Source organism: Plasmodium gonderi (genome assembly GCF_002157705.1).
Source record: "Plasmodium gonderi DNA, contig: Chr11, whole genome shotgun sequence".
In the NCBI taxonomy this organism is placed as follows: domain Eukaryota; phylum Apicomplexa; class Aconoidasida; order Haemosporida; family Plasmodiidae; genus Plasmodium; species Plasmodium gonderi.
The window spans coordinates 703,742-719,008 of NW_021628936.1; the positions used below are offsets into that span (position 1 = coordinate 703,742).

General features: G+C 28.8%; 3 protein-coding genes and 1 non-coding gene across 4 annotated transcripts; 2 read left to right on the top strand and 2 right to left on the bottom strand.

The window, feature by feature from the left end:
* Positions 1-2,743: 2,743 nt before the first annotated feature.
* Positions 2,744-2,815, top strand: PGO_111510. The gene has a single exon. It is a non-coding gene; the product is annotated as a tRNA-Thr (tRNA).
* A 1,774-nt stretch (positions 2,816-4,589) lies between these two features.
* On the bottom strand, positions 4,590-6,125 carry PGO_111520 (histone-lysine N-methyltransferase; the record flags this gene model as incomplete). The annotated part of the gene is made up of 1 exon (XM_028688490.1): positions 4,590-6,125. The coding sequence occupies one exon, from the start codon at positions 6,123-6,125 to the stop codon at positions 4,590-4,592; it is 1,536 nt and encodes a 511-aa protein (XP_028544291.1).
* A 1,635-nt stretch (positions 6,126-7,760) lies between these two features.
* Positions 7,761-10,931, top strand: PGO_111530 (hypothetical protein, conserved; the record flags this gene model as incomplete). The annotated part of the gene is made up of 1 exon (XM_028688491.1): positions 7,761-10,931. One exon carries the CDS (start codon positions 7,761-7,763, stop codon positions 10,929-10,931), a length of 3,171 nt encoding a protein of 1,056 aa, XP_028544292.1.
* A 1,474-nt stretch (positions 10,932-12,405) lies between these two features.
* Positions 12,406-15,261, bottom strand: PGO_111540 (DNA replication licensing factor MCM6; the record flags this gene model as incomplete). The annotated part of the gene is made up of 1 exon (XM_028688492.1): positions 12,406-15,261. One exon carries the CDS (start codon positions 15,259-15,261, stop codon positions 12,406-12,408), a length of 2,856 nt encoding a protein of 951 aa, XP_028544293.1.
* Between the last annotated feature and the right edge of the window lie 6 nt (positions 15,262-15,267).

Here is a 15,267-nt window from a genome sequence, read left to right on the forward strand (position 1 = left end):
AAAGAAGAACGTAGTAATTTTTTTTTTTTTTTTTTTTTTTTTTTTTTTCTTTTGGGTAAACATCTTCATTATTCTTTTTTTGTGTTTTTTTTTTTTTTTTTTTTTTTTTTTTTTTTTTTTTTTTTTTTTTTTTTTTTTTTTTTTTTTTTTTTTTTTTTTTTTTTTTTTTTTTTTTTTTTTTTTTTTTTTTTTTTTTTTTTTTTTTTTTTTTTTTTTTTTTTTTTTTTTTTTTTTTTTTTTTTTTTTTTTTTTTTTATCCCTATGTTTAAATTTCTTTATTCGTTTCCTCGCCTTAAATTAAAATGACTAGCATGTGTTTGCTTAAAAATATAAAAGTTCAAAAATTAGTTGATCCTCTATTCCTACGTTTTGTCTTTCACAACTATTTAATTATATATAAGCAATCAAATTTTACATTTTTTTTTTTTTTTTTTTTTACTATTTTGTTTTCTACTAGTTTTTGTGAAAATATTCCACGATGAGTTATTTTTATTCTAATGGTAGCAGACGAAAGTATGGTAAAGAGATGGCAATATATCATAAGAAGAGTACATTATATTTCTACGTGAACATAAGCTAATTTCAGAAAAGTTGGGTGCTTTCCCATTTTTATACATGTGTATGACTCTCTACTTCTTTTCATGGGAGTAATTTCAACACGTGGTTCTTCCATACACTTTTTGGTATATTAATATTCTGCTTGTACTTAATATTTTTACATACACATAAATTATGTGTATTCTTACGAATGGTAAATACTATAGTTGATAAAACGTGAAAAGAGGCTTGCATGTTTTTTTTTTTTTTTTTTTTTTTTTCTCCTTGCACATTATATATATCCCTGTGTATGTTTTATTTTTTATGTTACATGTGCCATGTACATGTTTGTGTAAACAAGTGCAATTACATAATAAGTATTGTACATACATGCGTACATACGTACATATGTACATATATGAATGTATATATAATTCATATATGCATAAGCTCATTGTGTATATCACATAATCTACTGAAAAAAAAAAAAAAACCTTGAGTAAATAATTAGGACAATCAATATATTGGAAACGGCACGAATTTTTTTTTTAAAAAAAAAAAAAAATGCGCCAATGGTGATTATATTATCGTAATTTTTATCAAAATTTGATACTTTTTATAATTACACTATATTTATTTATTTTTTGTTTCTTCTAATTGTTTTTTTTTTTAGCATAATGCTTTACATTATAAGAAATTTTTTTTTTTTAAATTTTAGCAAACCTTATGAAAAAATAAAATAGAATTCCAAGAAAAAAAAAATACCAAAAAATGTGACTTCATATTTAAAATATGTTTTGGTAAATTTAAAGATAAAAGTGAAAATAAGAGAACAATAAAAAAAAAAAAAAAAAGGAAAAAAAATGGTAAAAAAAATTTGCTTGTTTAAAAGGCAGGAAGAGACAATAACATACGCCCATCAACCCTTTTTAATAACTGGAATGGTAATGCAAATGTGTGATACAAGATAGGTGTGTATAACTTTCTTTCTACCACCTGAAGTTGTGTGTCATTTCTTAGTCTTTCCATGTAGAAGTTATGCATACACATATTGAAAAAGACACTATGGTCAATTAAAACCTTAAACAGATTTTCCCATCAGTTCGATAAGCTAATTTGCAGTCGTATATATATATATATATATATACATACATACATGCATGCACTTACACCTTTAAGGGATACTGGGTAAATACTTACCTTTTAAACAAGAGGACAAATTATTACCCATAGCCGGTTATTATACAGAGTAAGTTTTAATTTATTTTATTTTATTCCCCAAGCTCCCCCCCTCCCTTTTGGTCATTACGACACACGAACGTTAATTTTCCTAAGACATTACGAAAATAAATTAAGTAATAATCTTTTAAATGTCTTTGGTATGAAGCGATAATTTTATACATAATAAAATAAGTTTGAAATAAATTTTGAATTTCAGCTCTATATATTTTATTATTCTCAAGAATAGAAATATCCATGTGTATAGTTTGTTCTGTTATAACTTTTTAGTACCATCATGTGTAATTTATAAAAAATAAAAACAAAGAAAAAAAAAAAAAAAAAAAAAAGTCCTTGTAGTCAAAAGTAGAAAAAGAAAAATAATCACAAAGTCGAATGTAGTATTTATGTCGTGTGTTATTTCTAAATAAAAATATAAAATATATAATTTAAATGGTATTAGAAAAATGTCTCACTTTAGGGGCTTATTTCATTTTTTTTTAGTACTATTTTTAAAGATGATGATTCTTCACTCTGCAGGAAAATTCCTTTTCCCACATTTAAAAAAAAAAAAAAAGAATATCAGATGGAAATTCTAGATTCTCTCTTTTAGTGATGTTACTTTGATTCATACTTTGATTCATACTTTTATTCATATTTTGATTCACACTTTTATTCATATTTTGATTGACACTTTTATTCATATTTTGATTGACACTTTTATTCATATTTTGATTCACACTATTATTCATACTTTTTTATTTTTTTCTTTACATATTTGTGCATTAGTTTGGGAAAGTTGTGCACTTAATACCTTCAGCTGTTTATCAAAATTACGAATTCTTTTTTCCCTACTCAACGTAATAAAGAGTTGTAAAATGGAGCAGATAACGATATATAAATTATTTATTTAGAGGAGAAAAGTAGTACCAAAAGGATTTAAAAGGATTATAAACTTTAGAAGGCATATTGAAAAAATAACATTTAAGCCACCTTAGCACAGTCGGTAATGCGTTTGATTCGTAATCAAAAGATCGTGGGTTCGATTCCCACAGGTGGCTCTGTTCTTCCTCTCCATGTGGGTTGTGTATGCAGGTTGCGGTTTATATGATTTCTGGATTTTGTTTCTATTGAGCCATAGTGTTTGGTGTTAAATTTTTTAGTTTAAATAAAAACACCATATTTTAAATAAAAATAGTTCAGTGGAGGCAGAAAATAAGTGTTTTCTTTATTTAGTATATAATATATATATATATATATTATTGCTTTTTTTTTTTTTTTTTGTCGCATGTGTAAGAACAAACACTAACTTCTGCACCTCGAATGTGTGAATGGCAAAAAAAAAGAAAAAAAAAATTACAAATAAATAGCTACAAAAAAAAAAGAGAAACACTCACTTTACTAAACTTATTTTTTGAACATCTGGAGCATGAACACCTAGAGGTGAATATAATTGAAAGTATTTATTTTTTTTTCTGAACATTCTTAATATAGATAAGTGTCAGTTTTTATGCATATTTAAGTTGTGAAAAATTCAGCTGTGGAAAAACAACTGTCATACCCCAACTGGACGTTAACGTGTGTATTTTGCATAAGTTTGGGATTTATAGTTTTAAATGTGGAATGGTGTTTTTTTATTTTTTCAACCATTTGGGATATAACATTAGAAAGAAAATTAAAATAAAATAAAAATAATTAAATAAATAAAATAAAATAACACAGAACCTTAAATTACTTATTAAAGCCACAAAAACATGCTTCACCTCGTGGTTGCAATAAATCGCTTTAGCGCCTTAATTAATTTTGGTAGATTTAATTAAAAAAATAAGATTAAAAAAAAAATAAAAAAAAAAAAAAAAAAAAAAAGGTATATATGTAGTACAATATGTGGATGACAAAAGGGTGTATTACTATTTTTATTTTATTTTTACTATATAAAGACTCCTTTTTAATGATGTTATGAAATTCGTTTTCTAGTTTTTTCAACCCTGTATAATAAACATGGAAAATGGTTAAAAATGTTACTATAACGACAATGACAGCTCAACAAGTATAACATTTTTATGTTATATAGCTAATGCTGCATGGACACACTTTATACTTCTGTCTTACCTTTTCCTCATATATTATATACCTTATGAGGATGTTCAAAAAAATGTAAATTAAATAAAGTGTACAAAAAAAAATAAATAAAATAAAATGAAATAAAAATAAGGAAAATTTCGAAAGAATAACTAAAAATTTAATAAAAGTGTCAGTAATAAAAATGTATGATTGTTCATGTTTATTAAAAGAGGTTATCAAATGGGAGAAAAAAAAAAAAAAAAAAAAAAAAAAAAGGGCGGAACGGATGTCTGATGTGATTTTTCATTCCAGAGTTAAAAAATGGGCATACAAAAAAAAAAAAAAATAAATAAAAAAAAAATAAGTAAAATAATAAAAAAAAATTAAGTACAAAGTTTAGAGGGTTAAATGGGGACGGATGTAACGAATCAATCGTGTACTGACCCTTACAACCTCTGTTTGCACAGTTGTTACAAATTTTACAAGTGCTTTATTTTTATTAAATTCTCTACCAATTTCACAAAAAAAAAAAAATAAAATAAAATAATAATAAAAAATATAACGAATTGACATATTTTCTACACCATTTTATGTGATTTCTTCTGCATGCTGTGTGTGTGCGTTTGTGGTGGGGACATATGGACAGACCCATATAGAAGACTAACAGAGTAATTCATTTATCTGGATTAATAAGAAGAATATATATTTTTTTTTTTTTTTTTTTCTTTTCTGTGTATATTTTTACTTTCACATAAAATGGGCATGAAAAATTAGTACTTATTGGTGTAGAGGAACTTCTCCAAATCCTTGTATATCGGAGAATCTGGCCCATATGTTTTTATGATGTTTTTTTTTGCCTTGTGAATTAAATTAAGACCTTCCGATTTTAAATCCAGAAATAAGGCGAGTTTTCCAGTTAGAAAAATGTAATAACCATATATGGGGGAATATTTTCCATATGAAACTTCAATAGATTTAAGATATTGATTGGCAATATTATATGCTAATTTAAATTCTTGTAATTGTATAGATATGTATAGAATTTTCGCTCTCATTTTTTGTAATGAATATCTAGTATGATGATAAAATGTTGTTAGATAATCAATTTTTGATTTTATTTTATTTAATGATTGTAAGACTGTTTTATTGTCGTAAGTATATTTTTCATTAAAAAGGGTTTCAAGATGTGTCGTCTCTTTGACAGTTTCTTTTTCTTTTTCTATTAAACTTTTAATAGTATTATCATGTACTTCATTTTTACAAATTGCACATTTCCATATATGTTGTTGTTCAGTAGACTTTTTTAAAATTGGATAAGAATTTTTACACTGATTTTTATTTACATAGCATGTTTTTCTCTCTAATTCGGATATTAAAATAAGTTCCATGTGATTTACAGATTTTTTACAATTCTCAGAATGTGTACATACAAATTGTGTGTTAAAAATGTTGTGACATTCGGATGCAATGTTTACTTTACATAATTTACATGAACATGTAAAGAAATACTGATCCATACAAATGGAAAGTCTTGTATTTTTGTCAAAAGCTATATCTATGTAACTGATTGTTAGCTCATCCCCTGGATATACATCAATCAAAGTTCTTATGAAAAGCTTTTGATTTTTAAATATAGTAACACAGTTACTTAAACATGAGTGATTAAAATATGGGACAGGCTTTTTATAAAATGCTAGTCCAGCTGGTTCTAATTCATTATCAATTATTTGTAAAGTATTTTTAGAAATTTTAACAAATTTTTCTATTACATTTTTTAATATACTTTCATTATCTTCAAAATTCGTAAACATTTTTTTTTTTTTACTCATTAGTGCTACAGCAACTATGTACGCTGGGTATTTAAAATATTCATATTTTTCTTTTGGTAATTCTGATACACTTCCACAGTATTCATAAAAATTGAAATGACTTAAATAACTATTAATAACCATTCTCATTATAATTGTTGGACAAAATTTATCAAAAATGTTGGATTTTAGTATATCACATTCATCTCTATGTAATTTCCACGCTCTCTCCATACATATGTCACTGCAGTATACAACATATTTACAATTCGGGCAATAAACACATTTGTTAAATTTTTCAAAGCAGTAAAAACAAATATTAACCGTTTTGTATTCATTCTTCTTATTATCCGCATCAATGATTCTAGGAGCCATGTACTTAACACTAAGTGGGATGGATATTTCTGGGTGTGCTTCCACTATGCAATACCCTGCACGCATTTGATTAACTGCAACAACACACTTCCCTTTGTCTTCCTTGTAATCAATTTTATACATTTCCTTTAGCCCAATGGAGAATTCAGCAAATAGGAAAATTCACAAACTGGAAAAAACAGACAAAATAATACAGTTGACTTGTTATAACTTTTTCTAAGTTTACCAAGTTTTTCTTTTACTGCTAAATTCCCAACTTCCCTAATGGTGCTGAAAATAGAGTCAGTGAATCCTTCTTTTAATAATTCTATGCCTTTTTATTTTCTCATGGGAAAGGGTGGATGGAGAAGGAAACATAAGAACTATGGTAACGCAGGTTTTTTTTTTTTTTTTTGTATCACCTTTCAGATTAGGTACTCCCTAATCACGTCATATAAGAAAACTATGTTCCTCCTGCCACTTGTTTTAGGAAAAAAAAAAAAAAAAAAAAAAAAAAAAAAAATTTTTTTTTAATTAAAATTTTTAAAAATTAAAAAAAAAAAAAAAAAAAAAAAAAAAAAAAAAAAAAAAAAAAAAAAAAAAAAAAAAAAAAGAAAAAGAAAAAAAAATAAAAAAAAAAAAAAAAAAAAAAAAAAAAAAAAAAAAAAACACATGCATAAAAATGTGCTTGAATAAAAATGTTCCCCCAAATAAGCCTTCTTAAAAATACTGGCAAATAAGCGGGTGTGCGTTTCTACGTATGTGACTATTACCCCAATTGGGAGAGGCTTTTGAAAATTTCTGGGTTTGCTGTTTTATCGTGCTTACGTAAATATGCACTTAATTAATGCATGCATACACATATACAAATATACAAGTTTAGCAAATTTGGGTCTTGATATCCACACAGAAAAAAAAACTTCAAATCCACTAACACCGAAGTGTGGTTCTCCCTGAAACTTCAAATATGAAAAAATAAAAATAAATGCAAAATAAACTAAGTTTTGCTCATTTTATGAGGGATGAGAAGAAGGTGCGTACTCTACGCACTTCACCGCTGCATCATAATTAAGGTTTTTTTCTTTTCTTTTTTTTTTTTTTTGGGGTTGGGGGATTGAAAATAAATAAAAATGTATTTACAAAATTGAGATATATATATATATATATATATATATATATATGTGTACCCCCACATTTCACCATATCACCATTTCACTATGCAACATCTCTCATTTCAGAGCAGAGAAATGAATTTTGACCATCACACGTTTTTGTCCTTAACGAGGTGTTGCAGTTAGTAACATGATGTAGTTTTTTTTTTTTTTTTTTTTTTTTTTTTTGATCACTTCAAAGAGATGTTTATTAAGGGTTAAAGGAGGTCCATCATTTCGGCTTCCTATTTCGGTTTCTGTTTCTGTTTCTGTTTCTGCCTTTGCTCCTACTCCTGCTTCGATTTCTTTTTCTTTTTTTTTTTTTTTACACCAAAATGAGAACAAAATAAAGGCAAAATTGTGGCATTGAGAACTGTGCAGAAATACACAGATAGGCTTAAAATCTGCTTTGGAGAGAAGGGGTGGGGTGGGGGAGACGATTAGGAAGAAAAGAAAACAAGCCATAATATAAACCGGGTGTTAGCATGTTTGAAATCCATGTCTATGTATAGACACATAGAAAATGCACAAGCTTAGTATTAAAGTGAGTTGTTATTATATAATACTAACATGTATAGGGTACACTTGGAAAGGACAGACATTAAGATAGAGTACAAATTCCCAGTGAATGCAAACACAGTTACATGTGCATATATATACTTATATATACACATATATGAGAGAAAAAAAAAAAAAAAAAAGAAACCTTCACTTTGTACATGTTGAAGGTGAGAGACACCAATGTGCATATACATGTAGATTTATCAAAAAAAATATGATCATGGTAATTAGACGGTTTGAGAGTCTTTTGTGTATCCCCCTCAGGAGGTACAATCAGATTACATGTATCTGTAAAAGCTGCACTAAAACGAAAGGAAGAAGAGAAAAGTTTTTTTACACATCGTGTGGATCGAAAGGAATACAGTTGAAGGGAAAAAAATATGAAGAAAATGTTCAAATAGAGGAATTAAAAAAATACTTACATGCTGAAAAAATAAATTTAGAAATTTTTAAAAAAATAACGGATAAATGTATAGAAGAAAATAAGTACAACAACACAAGTGTTGAAGATTTATTACTCCTTTTAATTTTGTTTACAAAACATTATCCAAATTTTAAGCACACATTTGGTGATGAATATTATGTTGAAATATGCAACAAAATATTAACTAGTGTAAAATTAAAAGTACATTATTTATATACGAGTAAAATGCTTATTCATACTATGAACATTTTATTAAATTTAAAATTAATTGATAATGTAATTCTACATGCATATATAAATAAATGTTCCTATTTTTTTAAAAATGAAGAATATGAAATTGAAGATTTAGTTCATTTTCTTTCCATTTTTAGTAAAATACATATTTTAAAAAATGAACCAAAATTCAAAAATTTAATTAATTTAAACTGGATTTTACTCAAAAGTATATGCAATAAATTAACGCACAATTTTGATCAATTCTTCTTATTTTATAAAGATTATACTTACACATATAAGTTAAAGAAAGAAATTAATAACCAAATTAAAAATATACAAAATGGAGGCACACTGAACCGAGGTGCCCATTTCAAATGTCATACACAAACAGACCCTAGGCAAGACAATACATTTAACAGTTCAGATCAATTACACAGGTATAACACGATCCATAATATTCCATTCAGTAAACAAACTCGTATATGTTGTGCTGAAAATAGGGAATTTACGATAAAAAAAAATATGAGACTAGAGAGAAACGATACATTTTCTACTCCCCACATGCGAAATACCCCTCATGAGTGTTCCTCGAATGCAGAAATAGATGCCTTTTCTGAGAATATTAACATTCCCAATCTTATTATGAGAATGGACAAATCGGCCACTACAACTAGCCAATATGACATCCCCAAGGAGGAGCAAAACAAAATATCTAATGAAATTTCCCAAGTGTCTCCCCCAGAGGATCACCCACAGTATTATCTCCTCGAAACATTGCTCAGTATCTGCAATAGTTTAAGAGACCTGAAGTTTGCACACATACCATTATTAAACGAAGTTGCAAACAAATTGAAAAGAAACTTCTTGGATTCGGTTCAGCAAGGGGAGGAAGAAAAGTGTGATTATGAAGAAAATCGCAAGAGTTGTAACATTTTGAAAAAAACCATCCATGGAAAGAAAATTTTTTATATTATGCAGTGCTACCTGTACCTGCAAGTGGATCATCACATGTTATATAAAAGCATTTTAAATACATATAAACATGTTCTTCCAACTTTGAATAACTTAGTGATTCTTTTTTTCCTTTTGTCAAAAAATAAAATATTTCCTTCAAAAACTATTGATATGTTTGATTCAGTATTCACTAGAAAAATAAATCAAGGATTATATGATGAGAAGAATTTAATAATACTTTTAGATTCCTATGCAATGCATAAATACAGAAATGCTTCTGTCATTAAGCTAATACTACTTCGCGTACTGAAAAAATGTACTTTTTGCAAATATAACGAGGGAGATCATTTCTCTCAGGTGCAATCTAAGCATCATCTTAAACACAAAGAAATATATCACAATGTGAGCTGTACGGACGATAGGGGTTGTGTGTTTTATTTCGATGAGACATCTAGATCGAAACGGGAATATAGCTCCTTCCATTCGGAGAGTGACAAAAGCTGCTTCTACTCGGAGCGTGATAGTAACTGCTTCAATTCGAATCTGTGTAGCAGAACGGTGGACTTTCCGGGTAGAGTTAAGATATTCCACAGCTTGTTCAAATTAGACATATATGAAGAAGAATTCATATCTGAAATGTGCAGAGAGATAATAAATGAAGATAATATAAATTCTCTAGGATACAGAGAGTTGTCCAAATTGCTGTTAAATATGTGCTACTTCTCCATAGAAAATGTAGATGCATACAACTTAATAATTAAAAATTTAATAAAATATGACATAATTTTAGATAATATATATCTTACTCAGTTGAAAATATGTGAATTGGCACTAAGGACGAGACATGTGCCAAATGTGTATAATGAGCTCGATACCGAATGTATTGAATATATGAATTATATAAAAAATAAAGAGAAAGAGGCACAGTATCATATTAAATCAGATTTACAAAAAGAGATTAAAAACATCCTCCTGACATTCAATGTATGCATGTCTGAAGAGGTACCCCTTGGTCCATACGACGTCGATTTTGTGCAAGAAGATGAAAAAAATTCTCATGAGACGCACAATTATATTCTTCGTAGAAATGGAAATATATCCACATCCCAAGTTGACATAAATCGGTGTTATTCCAAATTCGATGAGGAGCATGCATCTCATTCGGATGAGCATGGTGCAGCGTCTCGAGAAGTGGAAGATAGCGTCTTCTTAAGAGAAAATAGGAAACACCAAAGTTGCAGTGAAAATCAAAAGAGGAATAAATTAATCATAGAGGTAAATGGAGAAAATCATTTTTATAAAAATACAAAGTCATACACCGCGCTTTCAAAACTAAAACATAAGTTGTTAAGAGACCTTGGATATACAGTGATTAATATCCCATATTTTGAATGGGGTTTACTAAGAACGAATTTAGATAAAAAAGCTTATATTAAAAAATTAATATCTAACAATCTTAACTTTGAAGTAATAAATATTTTACCCCTTAATCAGAAAAATGAGCCATTAGCCAAACACGAAATGTCCAAAGTTGCCTCAACCATTCAGCGATGCAAAAGCAAAACACAATTCTTGACGAATATTGCAAAGCTGAGAACAAAAAATAAGTTGACATTTTTAAAGAGGAAAATTAAAAATGTCTGATTTCGTGGCAAAAAAGAGTGGACGCTCTTGCAGGTTTGAAATTTTTTTTCTTTAACGTGGCCAAGTGTGGTTTTTTTTTGAGGCCATCAAGTGTTTTTTTTTTTTTAATGCCATCAAGTGTGGTTTTTTTTTAATGCCATCAAGTGTGGTTTTTTTTTTTTTTTTCTTTTTTTTTTTTTGCTTACCCAATTTGGCTGAGTCGATATGCTTCCAGCACGAATCGGTGCCCTGCGTGAACGGACAAAGCTAGGCTTATAAAGATCCAAATGGATGAAATTGAATAAAGCCAAGCTAAAATTAAATCAAATTAAATCAAATTAAATAAAATGCAATTGCATGATGAGCATAATTTTTGCTTCTCCTTTTTTTTGCTTTTCTATTTTGTCGCTACCACTCTGTGTGTGAACAGCAATTTGTCCTGAAGAGAAAAACTAATTCAACCTGCACATTCTATTGAAGCGTTCAGATTTGGGTCCACATTTCGTGAAGCAAAAGCAATTGATGCATATTCTGAATGCATAAGTGGGATGATTTTATGTAGCCTTAAACATTCATACACACCTCTGAGATTATTGTCAAATGGGGACACAGTTCCCACATGTTTGCAAGAAATCGTGTATTAATATTATAGTACTTATTAGATGTGTTCAAAAAAAGTACACTCTTTAATTCAAAATGCTCAAATTGCATCGTTGTGATTTTAATTTTCCTAGCTTGGTCTACCCGGTTGGGCGTAAAATAAGTGTCTACATACCTGCCCCATCACATATCTTTTTGTCATTTTTCGATTGAATATTAAAAAATATATATATTCACACGTGTATATTCACATATATATTCACATATATATTCACACGTAAATATGCACACGTAAATATTCACACGCATATATTCACACGTATATATCCACATATATATAATTCATGGGCACTTGTCCACATCGGTTTTGGGTCTACTTTGAATGACGTATAGTACACACAAGGGACCTAGACACACTGCAAGGAGACCATAATTACGTGAGTAAAAAAAAAAGTGGGGAGGGGCCGAAAAATTGGCCAAATCTTATGTCAATCGTTGTGTCAATATGAACACCCATTTATTTGCACACTTCTTAAAACGAAAGTGATGTAAACTAAGCGAAGCAAATGGTGACTTGTGAGATCAATTGCTTGCTTCATTTTTTTTTTTTTTTTTTTTTTTTTATAAAGTTGGATAAACCAGGAATGGTTCCACCCGTGCACGAACTTGTTAGGTGACAGATATGTGGGGATCAATAAAGTGAGAATTATATTTAAATGCACATTCATACATGCATATACATATGGTACATATATATATATATATATATATATATATATATATATATATATGTACCATATGTATATGCTCACGTAGACGCAGATGCACAGAAGGGCAGCTGTGCAGAAGCGTACATATACACAATCTTAGATGTGCACAAGCTTCGATGCAGAATTCAGAAATTGTCAATGTCCTCTTGGAAATCCACGTCGTCCTCTGGAATTTTATCCTCAGTTTGATAATTCTTAAACGTGTTATAGCCATATGTATTTTTATTCGAGACAACTCCCTCTACTATAGGACCTGCGTAATTGGGATGAATTCGAAGAACAACATTTTCAGTATCTTGTTCATTGACTTCGGATAATAGCTTCATGTCCTGGTTTATCAATCTTTGAATAATTTTTTTCAATTTGTAAATCCATTGATCCACGTGTTCAGTGGATTCAGCTTTTGCATACACTTGGAGATAGGTCTCAATAAGCTGATCCTGTGTAATACTTTCATTATTATTGTTAAATTCATATTCTTTTATAATTTCAAAAATGACAGCAGATATATATTGATATTCACTTGCCTTAATAGTAGTAATTTTTTTATTTTCTGCAGGATTATTTTCGTTCATTTCTGATTGAATAATTTTACTTGTTTTATTATTTAAGATAGAATTACTAACTTTATCAAATTCTTCATCCAAATTTATTTCCTTCTCATTGGATATTTTTTTCATCGAAGCTTTAAATATTGAACAAGCTATTTCGACATGTTTTACATCTACAAAATGAGAAAATTTTAATTTAGCTACTGCTTCACTTAATCGAATGAGAGATTCTAACTGTCTAACTGTCATTCTCATTGATCTCTGTGCACCTGGAGAATATTCAATATTTCTAAAAGATACATAATAATGTATTAATTTATATTTTGCCTCATCTGTTAATAGTGGTTTTACTCTTTTACTTAATTCTAAATAAATTTCCAATTTCACAGTATCTAACTTTCCTGCATTAGCTTTCATATGTTTTTCTGCTTCTTCTCCACAGTGCATAGAAACTAAATGGTTAGCTATATTCGTGTCTTTATCTAAATCTATGCTATCCAACATGGTATAAAATAGATCAAAACGAGAAAGTAATGGTGCAGGGATATTCACATTCTGTGCAAATGTTTTTAATGTATCATATCTTCCATATTTTGGATTACATGCAGCTAAGACGGATGCCCTTGCATTCAGTGTTGCTTGAATACCAGCTTTTGTTATGGAAATGGTTTGTTGTTCCATGGCTTCATGTATTGCTACTCTGTCTTTTTCATCCATTTTATCAAATTCATCAATACAACAAATACCTTGATCTGCATACATTAATGCACCTGCTTCTAGTACAGTATCTCCTTGATCTGGATCCCTATGCACAGCTGCGGTTAATCCTGCAGCTGTGGACCCTTTTCCAGATGTGAATATAGCTCTTGGTGCAAAACTTTCTACATATTTTAATATTTCACTTTTTGCTGTTCCTGGATCTCCTACTATACACATGTTAATATCTCCTCTCAGTTTACAATTAGACGTAATTTTCTGAACACCTCCTGTCATCATTAATAATGCACCTTTTTTTATTTCAATATTTCCCCAAATTTTTGGTGCTATACATTCAGCTAATATATCAACAGTGTTAGGATGCATTGCAATATCTCTCAACCATTTCAAATCATCACAATTTAATATTTCTTCACAATTGATATCTACTTGTGTTTGTTCATCGAAAGAGTTATCTTTCTTTGAATTATTTAATTTCTCAATTTGACATGCATATATACATAACTTATGATTCAAATCTTGTACACCAACCCCTTTAATACCTGTTAGCCCTTGAGAAACTAAGGAATTTTCATTTTTTTTTAAAATTTGTCTAGCTACACTTCTTGGAATATCACCAGGTTTCATTAAAGTAGGAATATCTGGAACAACAATTAAACAACCAGTTACTATAATTCTATCTCCTGCATGTACAGAATCCACAATATCATTTCTTAAAATAACATCCATATTTCTAGGCATGGATCCAGGAGGACTCTCTTGTGCTATTTCTTGTAATCTAATTTTTTGCCAATCCACAAAATAAGACTGTTCTAGTACTAATGCCCAATCATACATATTACTACAACTTGCAGATGGGCATTTACTTGGTTGTGTATATCTAAATTGTTGTTTAACTCCATTTATAATATTTCCACATTCGTTACATTTAAAAGCAGCTAATGTTAACTCTGGTCTAACATCAGATGTTCTGGTTACTTGTCCCCGTACACTTATCATTTCACCAAGCATTTCACATCTTAAACTTCTCAATGAATGAATAGGATTTTTTTTATTATAAAATCTAAGGCATAATTTCCCTACTTCTTTTGTTTTTATAGGATTAATACTTTCTGCTAAGGCTTGTACTTTCTGTTCAAATATGTCTAATATTCTGAGGAAATGTCTTTTTATATACATATATAATTGACTACCTATGTCAAAACGATTCTTATCCGTTGGTTCCCACATTAGTACATGTTTCATATCTACTACCAAGACTTTATTTCTTGAGTATGAATTTTGAAGAATTGAAAAAAGTAATAATACATAATGGGCATCTTTAGCTATTTCTAATGAACTTGGAAAATCGAAATTTATATTGTCTTTCCATACACTATCATTATCTCCATCTTCATCATCATATTCTTCATCATTTTTTTTTTCTGAAAAAGTTTTTAAAAACTTCTCAAATACTTTTGCCATATTCTCATCTTGAACATATGATGGTTCATCATCTTCTTCATCTTCATCCTCTTCTTCTTCTTCTTCTTCTCCTCCTCCTTCTCCTTCTTCATTTTCTCCCTCCTCTTCATCCATTACATCGTTTCTTCCTATATTGGAATTTTCATCGAATTTTCTTTTTTTCTTTTGATAACTGGAGGTCTCATTATGTGCAAACACGCTATGTGCATCAAGGCCAGACAATTCGCTCTCGTTAAATATATCTGACATTTTTTT